This window comes from Otolemur garnettii, unplaced genomic scaffold (genome assembly GCF_000181295.1).
Source record: "Otolemur garnettii isolate 467f Iridium unplaced genomic scaffold, OtoGar3 scaffold00071, whole genome shotgun sequence".
NCBI lineage: Eukaryota > Metazoa > Chordata > Mammalia > Primates > Galagidae > Otolemur > Otolemur garnettii.
In genome coordinates this window covers 6,164,102-6,180,015 of record NW_003852466.1, presented here as the reverse complement: position 1 = coordinate 6,180,015, position 15,914 = coordinate 6,164,102, and the positions used below count along the sequence as shown (strand labels likewise).

Genomic DNA, 15,914 nt, shown 5'->3' with positions numbered 1-15,914 from the left:
AAAAAAAAAAAAAAAGACAAGAAAAACAGCAAAGTACAGTAATCCTCCATTATCCATAGTTTTGCTTTCCATGGTTTCAGATATCTATAATCTGAAAATATTAAATGAAAAATTCCAGAAATAAATAATTCTTTAGTTTTACATTGCATGTCATTCTAAGTAATGTTATGAAATCTTGTACCGTCCCACTCCATCCCTTTGTCCAGGGTATCCTCACTGGGTACACTACCCACTCATTTAAGTCACTGACATCGCCTTGGCTGGATGATCCAGGAGCACCTAAAGCAGATGATCCTCCTTTGACAAATGGGAAGCAAGTCCACAGTAGCCTGACGCTAAGTCACAATCCTCTGTCATACTTTCCACTTCATCTCATCACATGAAGAAGGGTGACTACAGTACAGTAAGATCTTTGGAGAGAACCACATTCATATGACTTTTATAACATACTGTTAAAACTGTTCTGTTTTTAGTTATTATTGATAAGCTACTACCATGCCTAATTTATAAACTAAATTTTATCACAGGTATTTATGTATAGGAAAAAATAGATACAGTATATGTAATATCAATAGTACATGTGGGGTTCAATACTATGCATGGTTTCAGGCATCCACTGGGTGGTCTTAAAATACATCCCTGGAAGATAAGAGAAGACTATTATACTGATAATTGTCATTGCTATTTGTTTTGAAATAGGAGTTGCAAGTATTCATAATATAAAAATAACAATCCATAAACAATCACCAACCTGTGTGTAAGTGCAATTCTTCTTTTTACATTTGCCACATGTGAACAAGTCAGTCTGGGTTCCACCCGTCTTGGCCATCTGATGCTCTCTGATGGCTTCTTTGGTCAAGTTTTTCCGCATCTCCTTCAGCTCATCACTAGCCATTTCCTGTTAAGGAGATGGCAGTACCACTCAGTTACAATTACCTTCTATGTAAGTGTGTATACACCTATATCCTGAATGCTGTAGTGACTTAATGATCACGCCACTGAACTCTAGCCTGGATGGTAAAGCAACACTTTGACTCTAAAAAAAAAAAGGAATTACAAAAATACATGAATATGAACTAGATATTAAATAATACCAAGGAATTATTTATTATTAGCTTTGTTGGATGTGGTAATAACAGTAAAGACATGTAAGAAAAATGTATTTCTAAAGATATCTCCCAAGTACACAGAGGTAAAAGGGTTAGAATGGGATCTGCTTGCAAATAATTCAGGAAAAAAGAAAAAACATAATAGATTAAAAGGGCAACAAATTCTAGAAAATATATGCAGCTTGAGTGATGGATATAATGGATCTCATTACACTATTCTGCAATTTCGTAAAAGTTTTAAATTACCTTAATGAAGTTTGGAAAAGCTGAATTTTAAGAATATTTTTATTAGCTATAAGAATATCTCACTTTATTACACTTTGCAGATATTGTGCTTTTTACAAATTGAAGTTTTGTGGCAACCTTGTGTTGAGCAAATCACCTGGCATCATGTTTCCTACGCCTTGTGCCCACTTCATGTCTGTATCACATTTTGGTAATTCTCACAATATTTCAAACTTTTTCTTTATTATTTATGTTGTAGTGCTTTCTGATCAATGATCTTTGATGTTACTAGTAATTGTTTGGGAGTGCTACAAACTATGACCATACCAGACAGGGAACCTAATCGACAGATGTCATGTGTTCTGACTACTCCATCAACCAGCTGTTCCTCCATCTCTCCCCCTCTCCTTGAGCCTCTTTATCCTCTGAAATAAAATATTGACATTAGGCCAATTAATAACCCAGGCCAGCTGCTAGGTCTCATGCCAGCAATCCTGCCACTCTGGGAGACTGAGGCGGGTGGACTGCTTGAGCTCAGGAGTTTAAGACCATGAGCAAGGGTGATACCCGGTCTCTACTAAAAATATAAAAACTAGCAGGGGGCAGCACCTATAGCTCAGTGGGGAGGGCACCAGCCAGATATACTGAGGCTGTGAGGTTCGAACCCGGGTTGAGTCAGCTGAAACAACAATGACAACTACAACAACAACAAAAAAATAGCCAGGCGTTGAGGCAGGCACTTGTAGTACCAGCTACTTGGGAGGCTGAAGCAAGAGAATTGCTTAAGCCCAAGAGTTGGAGGTCGCTGTGAGCTGTGACACTACAGCATTATATCCAGGGCAACAGCTTGAGACTCTGTCTCAAAAAAAAAAAAAAAAAAAAAAAAGCTGGGAGTTGTGGCAGGCACTTGTAGTCCTACCTACTTGGGAGGCCAAGGCAAAAGGATTGTTTGAGCCCAAGAGTTTGAGGTTGCTGTGAGCTATGATGATGCCATGGTACTCTACCCAGGGTGACAAAGTGAGACTCTGTCTCAAAAATAAAAATAAATAAACAAATGAATAAGTAAAACCTACAACAACCTCTAAATGTTCAAGGAAGAGTAATACATTTCTCTTTAAATCAAAACCTAGAAACAAGTAAGCTTAATGAGGAAGGCCTGTCAAAAGCCAAGACGGGCTGAAAGCCAGGCCTCCTGAGCCAAACAGGCAGCCAAGGTGTGAACACAAAGGAAAGTTCTTGAAGAAAGCTAAAAGTGCTACTCCAGTGAACACACAAATGGTAGGAAAGCAAAACCCTCTTAAGTCTAGATCAAACCACCCAGAACATTCCCATAAGCCATAGATCCTAACTTTCTTCAATTCTACCAAGGCTGAGAAAGGCAGGTTGAAAAAAACTCAGAAGCTAGTAGAAGTTGGTTCATGAGGTTCAAGAAGCCAACTCCAAAAAATCTGCAAAGGGCAAGGTGAAGCAGCAAATGATGATGTAATAGCTGCAGCAAGTTATCCAGAAGATCTAGCTAAGAGAACTGATGAAGGCGGCTACATTAAATAGTCTTTTACGGGAAAAGAAAGATACCAATCTAGGACTTCCATGGCTAGAAAGAAGTTGTCGATGTCTGGCTTCAAAGGACAGGCTGAATTTCTTGTTAGGGGCTAAGGCAGCTGCTGATGTAAGTTGAAGCCAATGCTCATTTACAAGTCTGAAAATCCTACGGCCCTTAAAAATTTTCATAAATATACTCTGCGCTCCACAGAATAACAAAGATGAATAACACAGATGAATAACAAAGCCTGGATGACAGCTCTTTTGCTTATACCATGATTTATGGAACATTTTAAGACCAATGTTGAGACCAACTGCTCAGACAAAAAGATTCTTTTCAAAAGATTCCTGCTCACTGTCAATGCACCTGATCACTCAAGAGCTCTGATGAAGATGTACAAGGAAATTAACATTGTTTCACATCTACTAACACAGTATTCATTCTAGGAATAATTTTGATTTTCATGTCTTATTACTTAAGAAATATTTTTTTTCTTTTTTTTTTTTGAGACAGAGTCTCACTCAGTCACCCTCGGTAGAGGGCTGTGGCATCTTAGCTCACAGCAACCTCAAACTCTTGTGTTCAAGCAATCCTCTTACCTCAGCCTCCCAAGTAGCTGGGATTCCAGGTGCCTGCCACAATGCCTGGCTATGTTTTAGAGATGGGCTCTCGCTCTTGCTCAGGCTGCTCTCAAACTCATAAGCTCAGGCAATCCAACTGTTGGGATTACAAGCATGAGCCACTGTGCCCAGCAAAGAAATAGATTTCATAAGCCTATTGTTGCCATAGACAATGATTCCTCTGATGATTGGGTACATTTCAAAGTACATTGAAAATCTTCTGGATAGGATTCACCATTCTAGATGACATTAAAAACATTTGTGATTCATGGGAGGAGGTCAAAATATCCACATGAATGGAGTATGGAAGAAGCTGATTCCAACCCTCATGGATGACTTTGGGGGGCTCAAGACTTCAGTGGAATGAGAGAACTAAAAACAGACCTGCCATTTGATCCTGCAATTCTTTTATTAGGTATACATCCAGAAGACCAAAAATCAAATTACAACAAAGATGTTTGTATCAGAATGTTTACTGCAGCCCAATTCATAATTGCTAGGTCATGGAAGAAACCCAAATGCCCATCGACCCACAAATGGATCAATAAATTGTGGTACATGTACACCACGGAATACTATGCAGCCCTAAAGAAGGATGGAGACTTTACCTCCTTCATGTTTATATGGATGGAATTGGAAAATGTTCTTCTTAGCAAAGTATCTCAAGAATGGAAGAAAAAATATCCAATGTATACAACTCTATTTTGAAACTAATTCATAGCTTTTATAGGAATGTCATAACCTAATTATAGGTTAGGCTAATTCATAGGCTTAGAATATGGGAAGGGGGTAGGAGGGCAAGGTAAGGGGGGTGGATGGGGGGGAGAGGGAGATTGGTGGGGTCACTTCTATGGTTTATTTTACAAGGGTACAAGTGAATCTTTCTAAAAGCAGAGTTTGAATGTTTTAACTCAATAACTAAGAAAATGACATGAAGGTTATCTTGACCAGTTTGATGAGAGTATTTCAAAATGTACATGAAAACAGCACACTGTACCCCATGATTGCATTAATGTACACAGTTATGCTATAAGAAATAAAAAAAAAAAGATGAAAGACTTCAGTGGACAAGTAACTATAGAGATAGTGAAAGTAACAAGGGTCAAACATCAAAGGATGAGGAGCAAAGAAAGTATCTGAGTTTCTCAAGATGAAATCCACCTCTAGTGAAGACTCTATCTATGAGCACTGTTGAAATGACAACAAAAGACTTAGATTATTACATAAACTTAGCTGATAAAGCAGCAGCAGTTTTGAGAAGATGGACTCCAATTTTAAAAAAAGCTCAGGACTTTGGTAAGATGGTACCAAACAGTATCACATACTATAGAGAAATCTTTGGGAAAAGTCAACTGATGCAGCAAAGTTCTCTGTTGTCCTATGTTGAGAAACTGCCACAGCCACCCTAACCTTCAGTAACTACCACCCTGAACACTCAGCAGCCATCAAGGTCAAGGGAAGAGCCTCTACCAGCAAAAATGTTACAACTCACTTATAGCTCAGATGATCATTGGCATTTTACAGCAATAAAGCATATTTAAAGTAAGGTATGTACATTTTTTAAACATAACATGTATAACTGCACATGTAATAGACTGGAGTACACTGTAAATATAACTTATAACTTTTATATCCACTAGGAACAAAAAAAATTGTGCAACTTGTTTTACTGCAGTAATTGCTCTACTTCAGTATGGAATCAAATCTGCAGTATTTCCTAGGTATAGCTGTACACAGAAAGATAAATTCACTTTCTTGAATGCTACCTTGTGAGAGAATTGTATAATAGATGCACTGCAGCTATTATCTATGAACAACTACATCTATAAGTAGCAAATATAAATTTCACTTTTTCTATCCAGTTTTCTTTCTTTCTTTCTTTTTTTTTTTTGAGATAGAGTCTCAAGCTGTCACCCTAGGTAGAGTATCATGGCATTATAGCTCACAGTAACCTCTAACTCTTGGGCTCAAGTGATTCTCTTGCCTCAGTTTTTTTTCTATTTTTAGTAGAGACAGGGGTCTCGCTTTTGCTCAAGCTGGTCTCGAACTCATGAACTCAAGTAAACCACCCACCTCCCAGAATGCTAGGATTATAGGCGTGAGCCACGGCGCCCAGTCTTTTCTATCACTTTCTACATAAACTTAAGAAATAACTGATAAAGGTATGACCAATTTTATAGTGAAAAGGGTTCGCTTGCAATTAGAGATTCAACTCTTGGATTCTACACAACTCTTGGATTCTACACGAATTCATAAAAATAAAACATATTTGTTTTCAGACAATGATTTTTTAGAAAGCATGGTGATAGCCACAGAAGAGGGCACAGTATACTGTAATAGAATCAATCACCTTAATTGTTTTATTTTATTTATACACATATATTTGTAATGTCAGAAGAACTGATAGTGATTTATTATATATACAGGATTTACACAGTACTTTATGATTTACATAGGCTTTATAATTAACATCATACAATTACATCATAGAAACTTTACATTCGGGTATACTCACCTCTGCTGTCATTCTAGCAAATAAGTCAGGGGGAATATTCCCGCATAGTACATTTTTCCTTAAATTTGGATTCTTTGCATCTTTAAGATTTGATATCCTACTTCGTACTCTGTTTTTGTATTTCATGTCTGTATTCCTTATTTCCTGATATATGGGTATTAGGCTATTAAGGAAAAAAGGTGAAATTATAAAGACCACTTTTTTTCCTACTCTGCCAAAATAAGAATTCCTGAAATTTCTAAGCAATTCACAAAAACGATTTCCAATTTACAGTAAGTTAAAAACAAAGTACTTATTCTTTAATCTATAATTGACAAGTAGTATTACTTTTACGCTGCAAATGAGTAATGCTTATTTCATGTTTATGTTTGCAACATGCAAATCTACAAGGTGTCAAAAACTAACTCAGGGGCAGCACCTGTGGCTCAGTGAGTAGGATGCTGGCTCCATATACCGAGGGTGGTGGGTTTGAACCCAGCCCCGGACAAACTGCAACAAAAAACAAAAAATAGCTGGGTGTTGTGGTGGGCATCTATAGTCCCAGCTACTCCAGAGGCAGGAGAATCACCTAACCCAAGAGCTGGAGGTTGCTGTAAGCTGTGATGCCACAGCACTCTACCAAGGGTGACAAAGTAAGACTCTGTCTCTAAAAAAAAAAAAAGTAACTCAGGTTCTTCGCGCAAGTAAGCAAATTTTTGAAAAAGAGGCTGAATTTAACACAAGCTTTAACTTGCCCAAATCTGCATTCTACTAGGGATCCTAAAAGTCTCTATGATCACAGAGATCCCTTGCAGCCTCCATAATGAAAAAGACTGCTAGAGATAGAACTGGAGAGTCATCTATCTTTGCCCAGCAGGCAAGAGGCTATTAAAGGATTCTTCTCCGTGGAAGGGGCCACAACAGAGACAGCCCTGGCCCTAATAAGGCCATTTCCTCAACCAGGACAGTTCCAAGTCACACCATAAGCTAAATGTTCCTGCCCTCCCTGCCCCCATGGAAGACCCACCCCCCTTAGAGCCCTTTCGATGGTGCCCAGCATGAACACACTTCCCTATGGGATAATGAGCTCAGGGGACAGAGTGTGCTCTGAGGTTACCCCATGAGAAACGTGAAAAATCTAAATATTTATGTGTGTGTGTTTTCCAGGCACTTTTGCACAACTCAAATTCAAATGCTAGACTTCCAATCACTAAGGTGGAAAAATTAAAATGTTATCAACACAGAAAAAACAAGAGGAATAAAATAACATAGATGTCCTTCTCCTTTCTGAGCAAAACAATATCAAAATAGAAACTCGAGAATAAAATTCTGAATTCTAAACCAGAAAAAAAATTACAATTAAGCTAGCAAATTACATAAAAATAATTATGAATATACACAAAAAGGATATCTTCCTCAATTTGAGATCCCAATTCTTCCTCATCAGCTCCAATAGCAATGTAGTCATCTAAAACAGGCAAAGAGAATCATCAAGTTATTGAAACAGTACCAAAAAATTCCAATATAAGGTAATTACATTGCAGTCCCATTTCTCCAACCCCCTTGCCTTAAGTAAAGACTCCTTTGATTTTCATTAGAATCTGATCTTTTGACCACCCACTCCATTCCTTTTCTGGGAGTCACCTAATAGCCACAGTGCTCCTGCATTAAGAACTCCTTATCCCTCAGGAATGGGGAAGTAATTGGTCTAGCAGGCAATTCCTCATTTCATAACTCCACAAATTCTAGTTGTTCCAGCAGACAGTAGAAAAAGTTATAGGAAATTGTCTTGTCTCCTGTGACTCAGGCTTCAATGCAAAGAAACTACCCTTTTCCTCTGCCAATCATATATAGACATGCTTAGAAAACTCTATACAAATACTTAAAAGGATAGAAGGAAACAAACAAGGAAGAAAAAAGAAGCATATATAAAGAGACAGTAAGGAAATCAAAGTAGAAAGGGCAGAGTATAGAGAAAAACAGTTCAATCCACCTATGGTTCCAAATAAGAGAAAAGAAAAAGGATGAATCTGCGTAAGATGATAAATATTCTTGTATAGGAAACTTTAAAGCAAAAATTTTACCTTTGAAATTAAGTTCTCAAATAAAAATCAGTATCAATATTCTACTTCAAAATAGGAAGAAGAAGAATTATGAACACAAACCTTACATGCTACAAGTCACACTATCATTTAATAATTTAGTATTGTTAATTTTCAGTCTGGGGCAGTAAGTTTGCAGATTACATGTGAGGAAATAAAAGATTTGTGAGCAAGAAGTTTAAGTTACTATGAAATCAGGGGAAACACTCATACATTAGAAGGATCTCTTTCTTGGAATTACACAGTAATAAGCAGAGGCTGCAATATTTCCATGTCCCTTCAGGGACTCCCATTAGCAACAACTTCTCCCTGAGCTCAGCAGCAATGGGTAGCTATCTATCAGCAGGATGGAGGGAGAGACAGTCATGGTGGTGGTGGTGATCAAGGTGCTGAGAAATAAAACAATGTACCCTGAACTTACCTCCTGTTCGAAGAGCTGCAGCAAGCATCTCCCTACACTTTAACCTCACAGAATCAGAAGTGCTTGGTGCCCGAGGAAAAGATGAAACGTAAGTATCTCGAGCATTTGTCTCATCCTTTCTGCTGCTTATGGTGCCACTGGAGCTACTAAAATATACAAATACACACACACACCCCCAAAAGAAATCAGGAAAATCCCTCTTAAAGGAACGACATTACTATTAATCCATAAAAACAAAATTATTTGGCCCAAATAAATAAAACAGTATTTCAGTAACTCTTACAGGAAGGAAAAAAATTTTGCCTACATACTGAGTATTAAAAGAAGTTAAAATTTTTTTAATTTCATAAAGGTGAGCGACAAGTCTCATGTCTTTTTAAAGCAACTAAACATCTTATGTTGATTCTTCTTTTAAATTTTAAACAATTCTTTTAAAAGAAAAAATATATATGATGTAACTGAAAAGAAAGAATCCTGGCATAAAAAAGAGGAAATGTGAGGATGAGACCAGAGAATGTGACCACCCTTGACCAAAACTAGAGGGAGGAATAAAAATGTCTGAAAAACCCCATTCAGGTTAGATATTGTGGTTTCTATGTGACAAACACCCTTTTAGGGATAAAATCTATGTACTGATGAGAGAACATAAGGTCACTTAATTTCTCCTGAAAAACACCAACTTAATATGGACATCAGGACAGTTTTATTTTTCCAGTCAATCTAATCATTTCGATGGTTTCTGATTAACTGCTCATAATAAATTTTCACCAAAATAGGTTCCTTCCAAAACACTCTCCCGACTGCTTTCTAGTAAGTCTTACTACGTTACAGATGTCTTCCATAAGCCTTCTCGAGCACTGGTTAAATCATTTACCTTCCGTAGACCTAGCTTGCAGCATTGTTATATTCCCTTGCCTTCTCTCCAAAATACAACCACTATTAAATTTCACAAACAGATCACTGAGGACAGATGGTCATTTATATCTTCTAAGTTTAGTCAATTCCATTCTGAAGCCTTGTCTGATTTACCCCCTGTACTTCCAAAGCACCACTGTCACAAAGTTTATATATAATGACTTTTCATACATTATTCCTACCAGACTGAATTTCTCAAGAGCAAAAACTAGGACTTACTACTCTTTGCATTTTCATTATGTAGCACAGCATCTGCCAGTGATAAAGGAATAAACCAATGATTAACAACCCACTTCTAAAATACTGTAATTACATGCTTTTCTTCTCTGTGCCTAAAGCCCAACCACTGGAAAGTGCCCAGGTGGATGATGGAGACCTCACTAGCTTCACTGCTGCTGGCCCCACCTCCTACCTTCTGGTGCCTCCTTTCTTTCTAAGCATCTAAGCATTCTTTTTGTTTTTTTTTTTTTCCGGCTGGGGCTGGGTTTGAACTCGCCACATCCAGCATATGGGGCCAGCGCCTTACTCCTTTGAGCCACAGGAGCCACCCGCATCTAAGCATTCTTAAATCCTTAAAATATAAAAGCTCTGCTTAGCTATAAGTAACCCAGATCTAATCTTGTACCTTTTTTTTTTTTTTTTTGGAGGTAAGAGTTTTACTCTGTTGTGCCAGGATAGAGTGCCCTGGCACCAGTCTCACTCACAGCAACCTCAAACTCCTAGGTTCAAGTGATCCTTTTCCCTCAGCCTCCCAAGTAGCTAGATTACAAGTGTCTGTCATGATGCCTGGCTAAGTTTTTCTATTTTTAGTAGAGATGGGGTCTTGCTCTTACTCAGGCTGGTCTTGAGCTCCTGAGCTCAATCTGTCCTCCTGCCTTGGCCTCCCACAGTGCTAGGATTATAGGCGTGAGCCCTGTGCCAACCTTCTCTCTTCCTTCAGATTATACCCCACACTTTTGTTTCTCTAATCCTTTCATTTCCATCAGTGTGTATATGAATGTTACATGCATGTATAGATAGATACCAAACACTTACTTTATCAGACTTAATACACAATGATTTTATGCTTTTGCATATAAACTCCATGTCTAAACTTTAAGTATATGAGTACGGGATAAATATACTGAGAACTTACTCTTTTTGGTTTTTTTTTTGAGACAGAATCTCACTTTGTCACCCTTCGTAGGTGCCATGGAGTCATAGCTCATAGCAACCTCAAAATTCTTAGGCTCAAATGATTCTCTTGTCTCAGCCCCCCGAGTAAGTGGGACTACAGGAACCCACCACAGTGCTCAGTTATTTTTTAGAGTTGGGGGTCTCGCTCAGGGTGGTATTGAACTCGTGAGCTCAGGTGATCAACCCTCCTTTGCCTCCCAGAGTGCTGAGAACTTACTCTTCCTTCAACATCTATTTAAAAAATTTGTTTAGGCTGAGTGCAGTGGTTCAGACCTAAAATCCTAGCACTTTGGGAGGCCAAGACAGGAGGACTCTTTGAGGCCAATAGTTTAAGAACAGCAGGCAACACAGTACAACCCTGTCTGTACAAAAAAATTGAGAAATTAACTGGAGGAGGCAGCCTGCACCTATAGTCCTTGGAAAGCTAAAGCAGGAAGATTGCTCAAGCCCAGGAGTTCTAGGTTATAGTTAGCTTTGATTGTGCCCTGCACTCCAGCCAACCTGGGTGACAGAATAAGACCCTACCTCTTAAAAGAAAAAGATTTATCTATACTTCTGTATTTTCAAGGTATTAAACCAATGACTGTAGCCAGGCATGGGAGAATATGCCTGTAATCACAGTGACTCCGGAGGCTACAGTGGATGATCACTTGAGCCCAAGAGTTTGAAACCAACCTGGGCAACATAGCAAGATCTTATTTCCTTTGCCTCTTAAAAGAAAAAAAAAAAAGAAAGAAAGAAACCAGTGACTCTGAATGTAACACAATCGAAAGCATGTTAAACAATTCATAAATTGCAGCCTTTTTCAAAAGTATCAAGGTCATGAAAGAACGATAAACTGAAGAACTATTCCAGATTAAAGGAAACTAAACACAATAACTAAATGTGATATATGATCCTGGGTATTTTGGGAAAATCTTTTTCCTTTTCAATAAAGGACATTATCAGGGCAACTGCTAAAATGTGGATAACATCTGTAGGTTAGAAAAAAATATTATTATCAATGTTAATTTCCTTATACTCATTATCATACTGTGGTTGTATGTAAGAACATATCCTTGTTCAAAATAAAGTTAGTTCACGTGTATGTATACACACATACACACACACACACACATATGCAGAGACGTGTATATGGGACAATTAAGTAAAGGGCTTATGAGAATTCTTTGTACTATTCTTGCAGTTTCTAAAAGGTTTAAATTATCTCAAAATAAAGAGTTTGAAAAAGCTGCATAAATTTTATTAACAACTACTGTTTAACCCCACCTTTGACTTTTTATCTTTAAGATCAATTATAGTTAATACTAATACATAAAATAACAGTATATGGGATATTACTATGATTACTAAAAAATGAGGAATATATGCTCAATTGGGGAAAATGAGAAATAACGGTAGAATATGTAGTAGCCTTAATGTCCCAAATAATGGTAAGTCTCTAAGTGGGCAACATAGCAATAAAAAGTTTAGGAGCAGAACAGTTTGGAAGCTGTTGCTCTAAAGCAGGAGTCCTAAAACTTGAAGTGTATCAGAATCACCTGAAGGGCTTGTTAAAAAACAGATTCCTGGCAGTGCCCACAGCTCAGTAGGTAGGGCACCAGCCACATACACCAAGGTTGGTAGGTTCAAACCGGGTCTGGGAGTGCTAAAACACCAATGACAACTGCAACAAAAAAAATGCTGGGCGCTGTGGCAGGCACCTGTAGTCCCAGCTACTTGGCAGACTGAGGCAAGTGAACGGCTTGCCAAGAGTTTGAGGTTGCCATGAGTTGTGATGCCACTCTGTCTCAATTTAAATATATATATGTGTGTGTGTGTGTGTGTGTGTGTGTGTGTGTATATATATATATATATATATATTTCTGGGCCAGATGTAGTGGCTTATGCCTGTAATCCTAGCATTCTAAGGAGTCAAGGTGGTGGATATCTTGAGATTAGGAATTCAAGACTGGCCTAAGCAAGAGTGAGGCACCATCTCTACTAAAAACACAAAAAACAGCCAGGTGGAAGACTAAGGCAAGAAGATCAGGTGAGTCCAAAAGCTTGAGCTTCCTAAGAGCTATGATGCCATGGCACTGTATCCAGGGCAACAGAGTGAGACTTTATCTCAAGAAAACAAAAGAACATTCGGGGGGAGGGATGGGATCACAGTGTATGGCACACCTCCTGAGGACAGGACACAATTATAAGAGGGACTTTATCTAAAAAATGCAATCAGTGTAACTTAATTCTTTGTACCCTCAGTGAATCCCAAACAATAAAAATAACTAAAAGATATAGAATAAAAAAAAAGAAAAAGAACAGATTTCTTTCCCACTACCAGAATTCCTGACAATAAATAAATATGGCACAGTGCCTGTAGCTCAACAGCTAGGGCACCAGCCACATACACCTGAGCTGGCAGGTTTGAATCCAGCCCGGGTCAACTGCAACCAAAAAATAGCTGGAGGGTACCTGTAGTCCCAACTACTTGGGAGGCTCAGGCAAGAGAATTGCTTAAGCCCAAGATTTTGAGGTTGCTGTGAGCTGTGATGCCACAGCACTCTACAGAGGGTGACATAGTGAGACTCTGTCTCAAAAAATAAATAAATGAATAAATAATATCCCAATCCCAAACCATAAAAACAAACAAAAGATATGGAATAAAAAAAAAAAAGAACCGATTTCTTCCCACTACCAGAATTCCTGACTCAATAGTTAAGGGTAAGGCCTGAGAATCAGTATTTCTAACAAGTTGTCAGGTTCTCTGCTCTTCCAAGGACCATTTGAGAACCACTGATCTAAATCAGTGTCAACTGTTAAACCACAAACTTCCCAACCACAGGGAAACTGTTCTTATTTAATCCACTACACATATCCTATTATGGCATCACGTTGGATAGGACGAAGTTCCTGGTATGTCATAGAGAACAATAAATGCACTGAGGGACGATCTGAACCTTTCATTATGAAACTCCACATTCATATTCTAAGCACTTACACAAATAGCTAAATTAGGAAGGGAGAGGAAAAGCATAACAAGGAGAATGAGACCAATCTGGAGCCAAAATAAATCTAAAAAAGAAATGTGGTAAATAAAGTAACCATTTAAATCCCTACTCAGTACCTCCATTATCAATTCTAACAGTATCTACCCCTGCAATCACATTCAATTAAACTTACTGAGTACAACATAAATAATTCCTTATTTATGCACTGTCTTCTTCCTTTTAAAATTTTAGAAGTTTTTTTCTTTCTTTTTTTTGAGATAGAGTCTCACTTTGTCACCCTTGGTAGAGTGCCATGATCTCATAGCTCACAGCAACATCAAACACTTAGGCTCAAGTGATTGAGCCTTGCCTCTTGCCTCAGCCTCCCAAGTAGCTCGGACTACAGGTGCCCACCATAATGCCTGGCTATATTTTAGAGACAAGGTCTTGATCTTGCTCAGGTTGGTCTCAAACTCCTGAACTCAGGCGATCCACCCACCCTGCCTTGGCCTTTGAAAGTGCTGGGATTACAGGCGTGAGCCACTGTGAGGAAGTCTTGTTAAAAAAAAAAAAAAAGAAAGAAAAACCTTAGAATATTCGGAAAATCCATTTACTAGTTCCATCTGCATAGAAAACAGAAAGCAGATTCCAGATGTGGGATCATAAGATTATGAAGGAAGTGATAGAAGAGTTAAAAGGATCAACGGCTTTCAAAATAAATGAATTTCTATAAAGTGAAATACCTTTCTTCTTTTGCTTCAGGGCTATTCTGCGATGTAATTGCAGGTTCTTTTTTTTTTTCTTCAGGGTCTTTGTCAGATGATGGTCCATCTGAAAATTTATGAAATCACTAGGTTGTTAGCATTTGTTAAAAATAAAACTGAAATAGTGCATGGTGACAGGGTATTTACACAAACAATAATAAAATCCTAACTTTTCCATGAGTCAATGAGTTTATGTAAGCTATTCTGTTACATATGCATATGTGTAAGGTATCTTTTTTCCTTTTTTTTTTTTTTTAATTGTTGGTGAATCATTGAGGGTACAAAGAGCCATGTTACACTGCTTGCACTTGCTGGGTAAAGTCCCTCTAATAATAGTGTGGGGTATTTTTCTTAATGTGTGTTCAGTCGACACTCTCAAATAAATTCTCTCATTTGGTGGGAATATAAATTCATAGGCCAATGGGAACCTTTTAGGGAATAAAGTATACAAAACAAAAAAAAGGAAAGAATATAAAAATATTTAAAAATAAAAGCACATTAGCCTGGCACAGTGGCATATCTGTAGTCCCAGCTACTTGGGAGGTTGAAGCAGGAGGATCTTCTGAGGCCAGGAATTTGAAGCTGTAGTAAGCTCTGATCACATACCACTGCACTCTGCTTTCTGGGCAATTAGGGGGAGACCCTATTTCTTAAAAAAATTAAAAAAATGAAAGCACAAAGCATATACACCAATATTTGAAAAATAATTTTTTAAGAAGTGAAAAAAATTAAGCTAGTATCCAGAACATAAATAAATACTTCTGGAAAAGTAAACAAAGTACACTTTCATAAAACTACCTCAGGGTCAGTAAGATCCACCCAGCACCTCCTGTGTCGTAAAAGGTCTGTAAGGTAACACGCACAAGCTGTAAGCCTTAAAGAGGTGAGCAACCAGAAATTGGGAAACAACAATGCCAACAGGCTGAGTCAGTTTTTAGTACTGACAAGAAACACTCATCTTTACATCAACCAAACTCTCCCTGACAGTTCAGCCAAGGTATGAGTCTAAAAGCACACCTCTTATCTATATTTTGCTCCCTATCTAAGTAGAGATGTAGAGACCTTTAATAAATATAAAAGAGTAAAATTCTTTTAGATTAAATGAGCACTAACTACAATGTCTGCTCTTTTCTCCCACAAAAAGTAAACCACGGTTCTAGAAATAAAAATACACACACAAGGCATGGGTACAGTGGCTCACACGTGTAATCCTAGCAGTCTGGAATGCTGAGGTAAGAGGATTCCTTAAGCTCAGGAGTTTAAGACCAGCCTGAGCAAGAGTGAGACCCCATCTCTATTAAAAATAGAAAAACTAGCAGGGCATTGTAGTGGGGATCTGTAGTCACAGTTACTCAAGTGGCTGAAGCAGAAGGATTGCTCAAGTTCAGAACTTTGAGGTTGCTACGAGACACCACTGCACTCTAGCCAGGGCAACAGAGTGAGACTGTCTCTCCTCAAAAGGAAAAAAAATAGTATATGGTTTTCAATCAACTCCAATGACTAATTTTAATCATGTTACGGTATGGTATCAGTTTTAAAACTTAAATGAACTATAAAACTAGAGTTTCCATTT

General features: G+C 38.0%; 1 protein-coding gene across 1 annotated transcript in view; it reads right to left on the bottom strand.

Moving 5' to 3' along the window:
• TCEA1 (transcription elongation factor A1) overlaps positions 1–15,914 on the bottom strand; it is a 59,468-nt gene that overhangs the window by 11,347 nt on the left and 32,207 nt on the right. The window contains exons 4-8 of the mRNA XM_003793696.2: positions 14,321–14,408; positions 8,515–8,660; positions 7,403–7,459; positions 6,013–6,167; positions 752–898 (exon numbers count right to left, since the gene is read on the bottom strand). Coding sequence (XP_003793744.1) covers positions 752–898; positions 6,013–6,167; positions 7,403–7,459; positions 8,515–8,660; positions 14,321–14,408 — 593 coding nt within the window. The remainder of the gene's footprint in view (positions 1–751; positions 899–6,012; positions 6,168–7,402; positions 7,460–8,514; positions 8,661–14,320; positions 14,409–15,914) is intronic.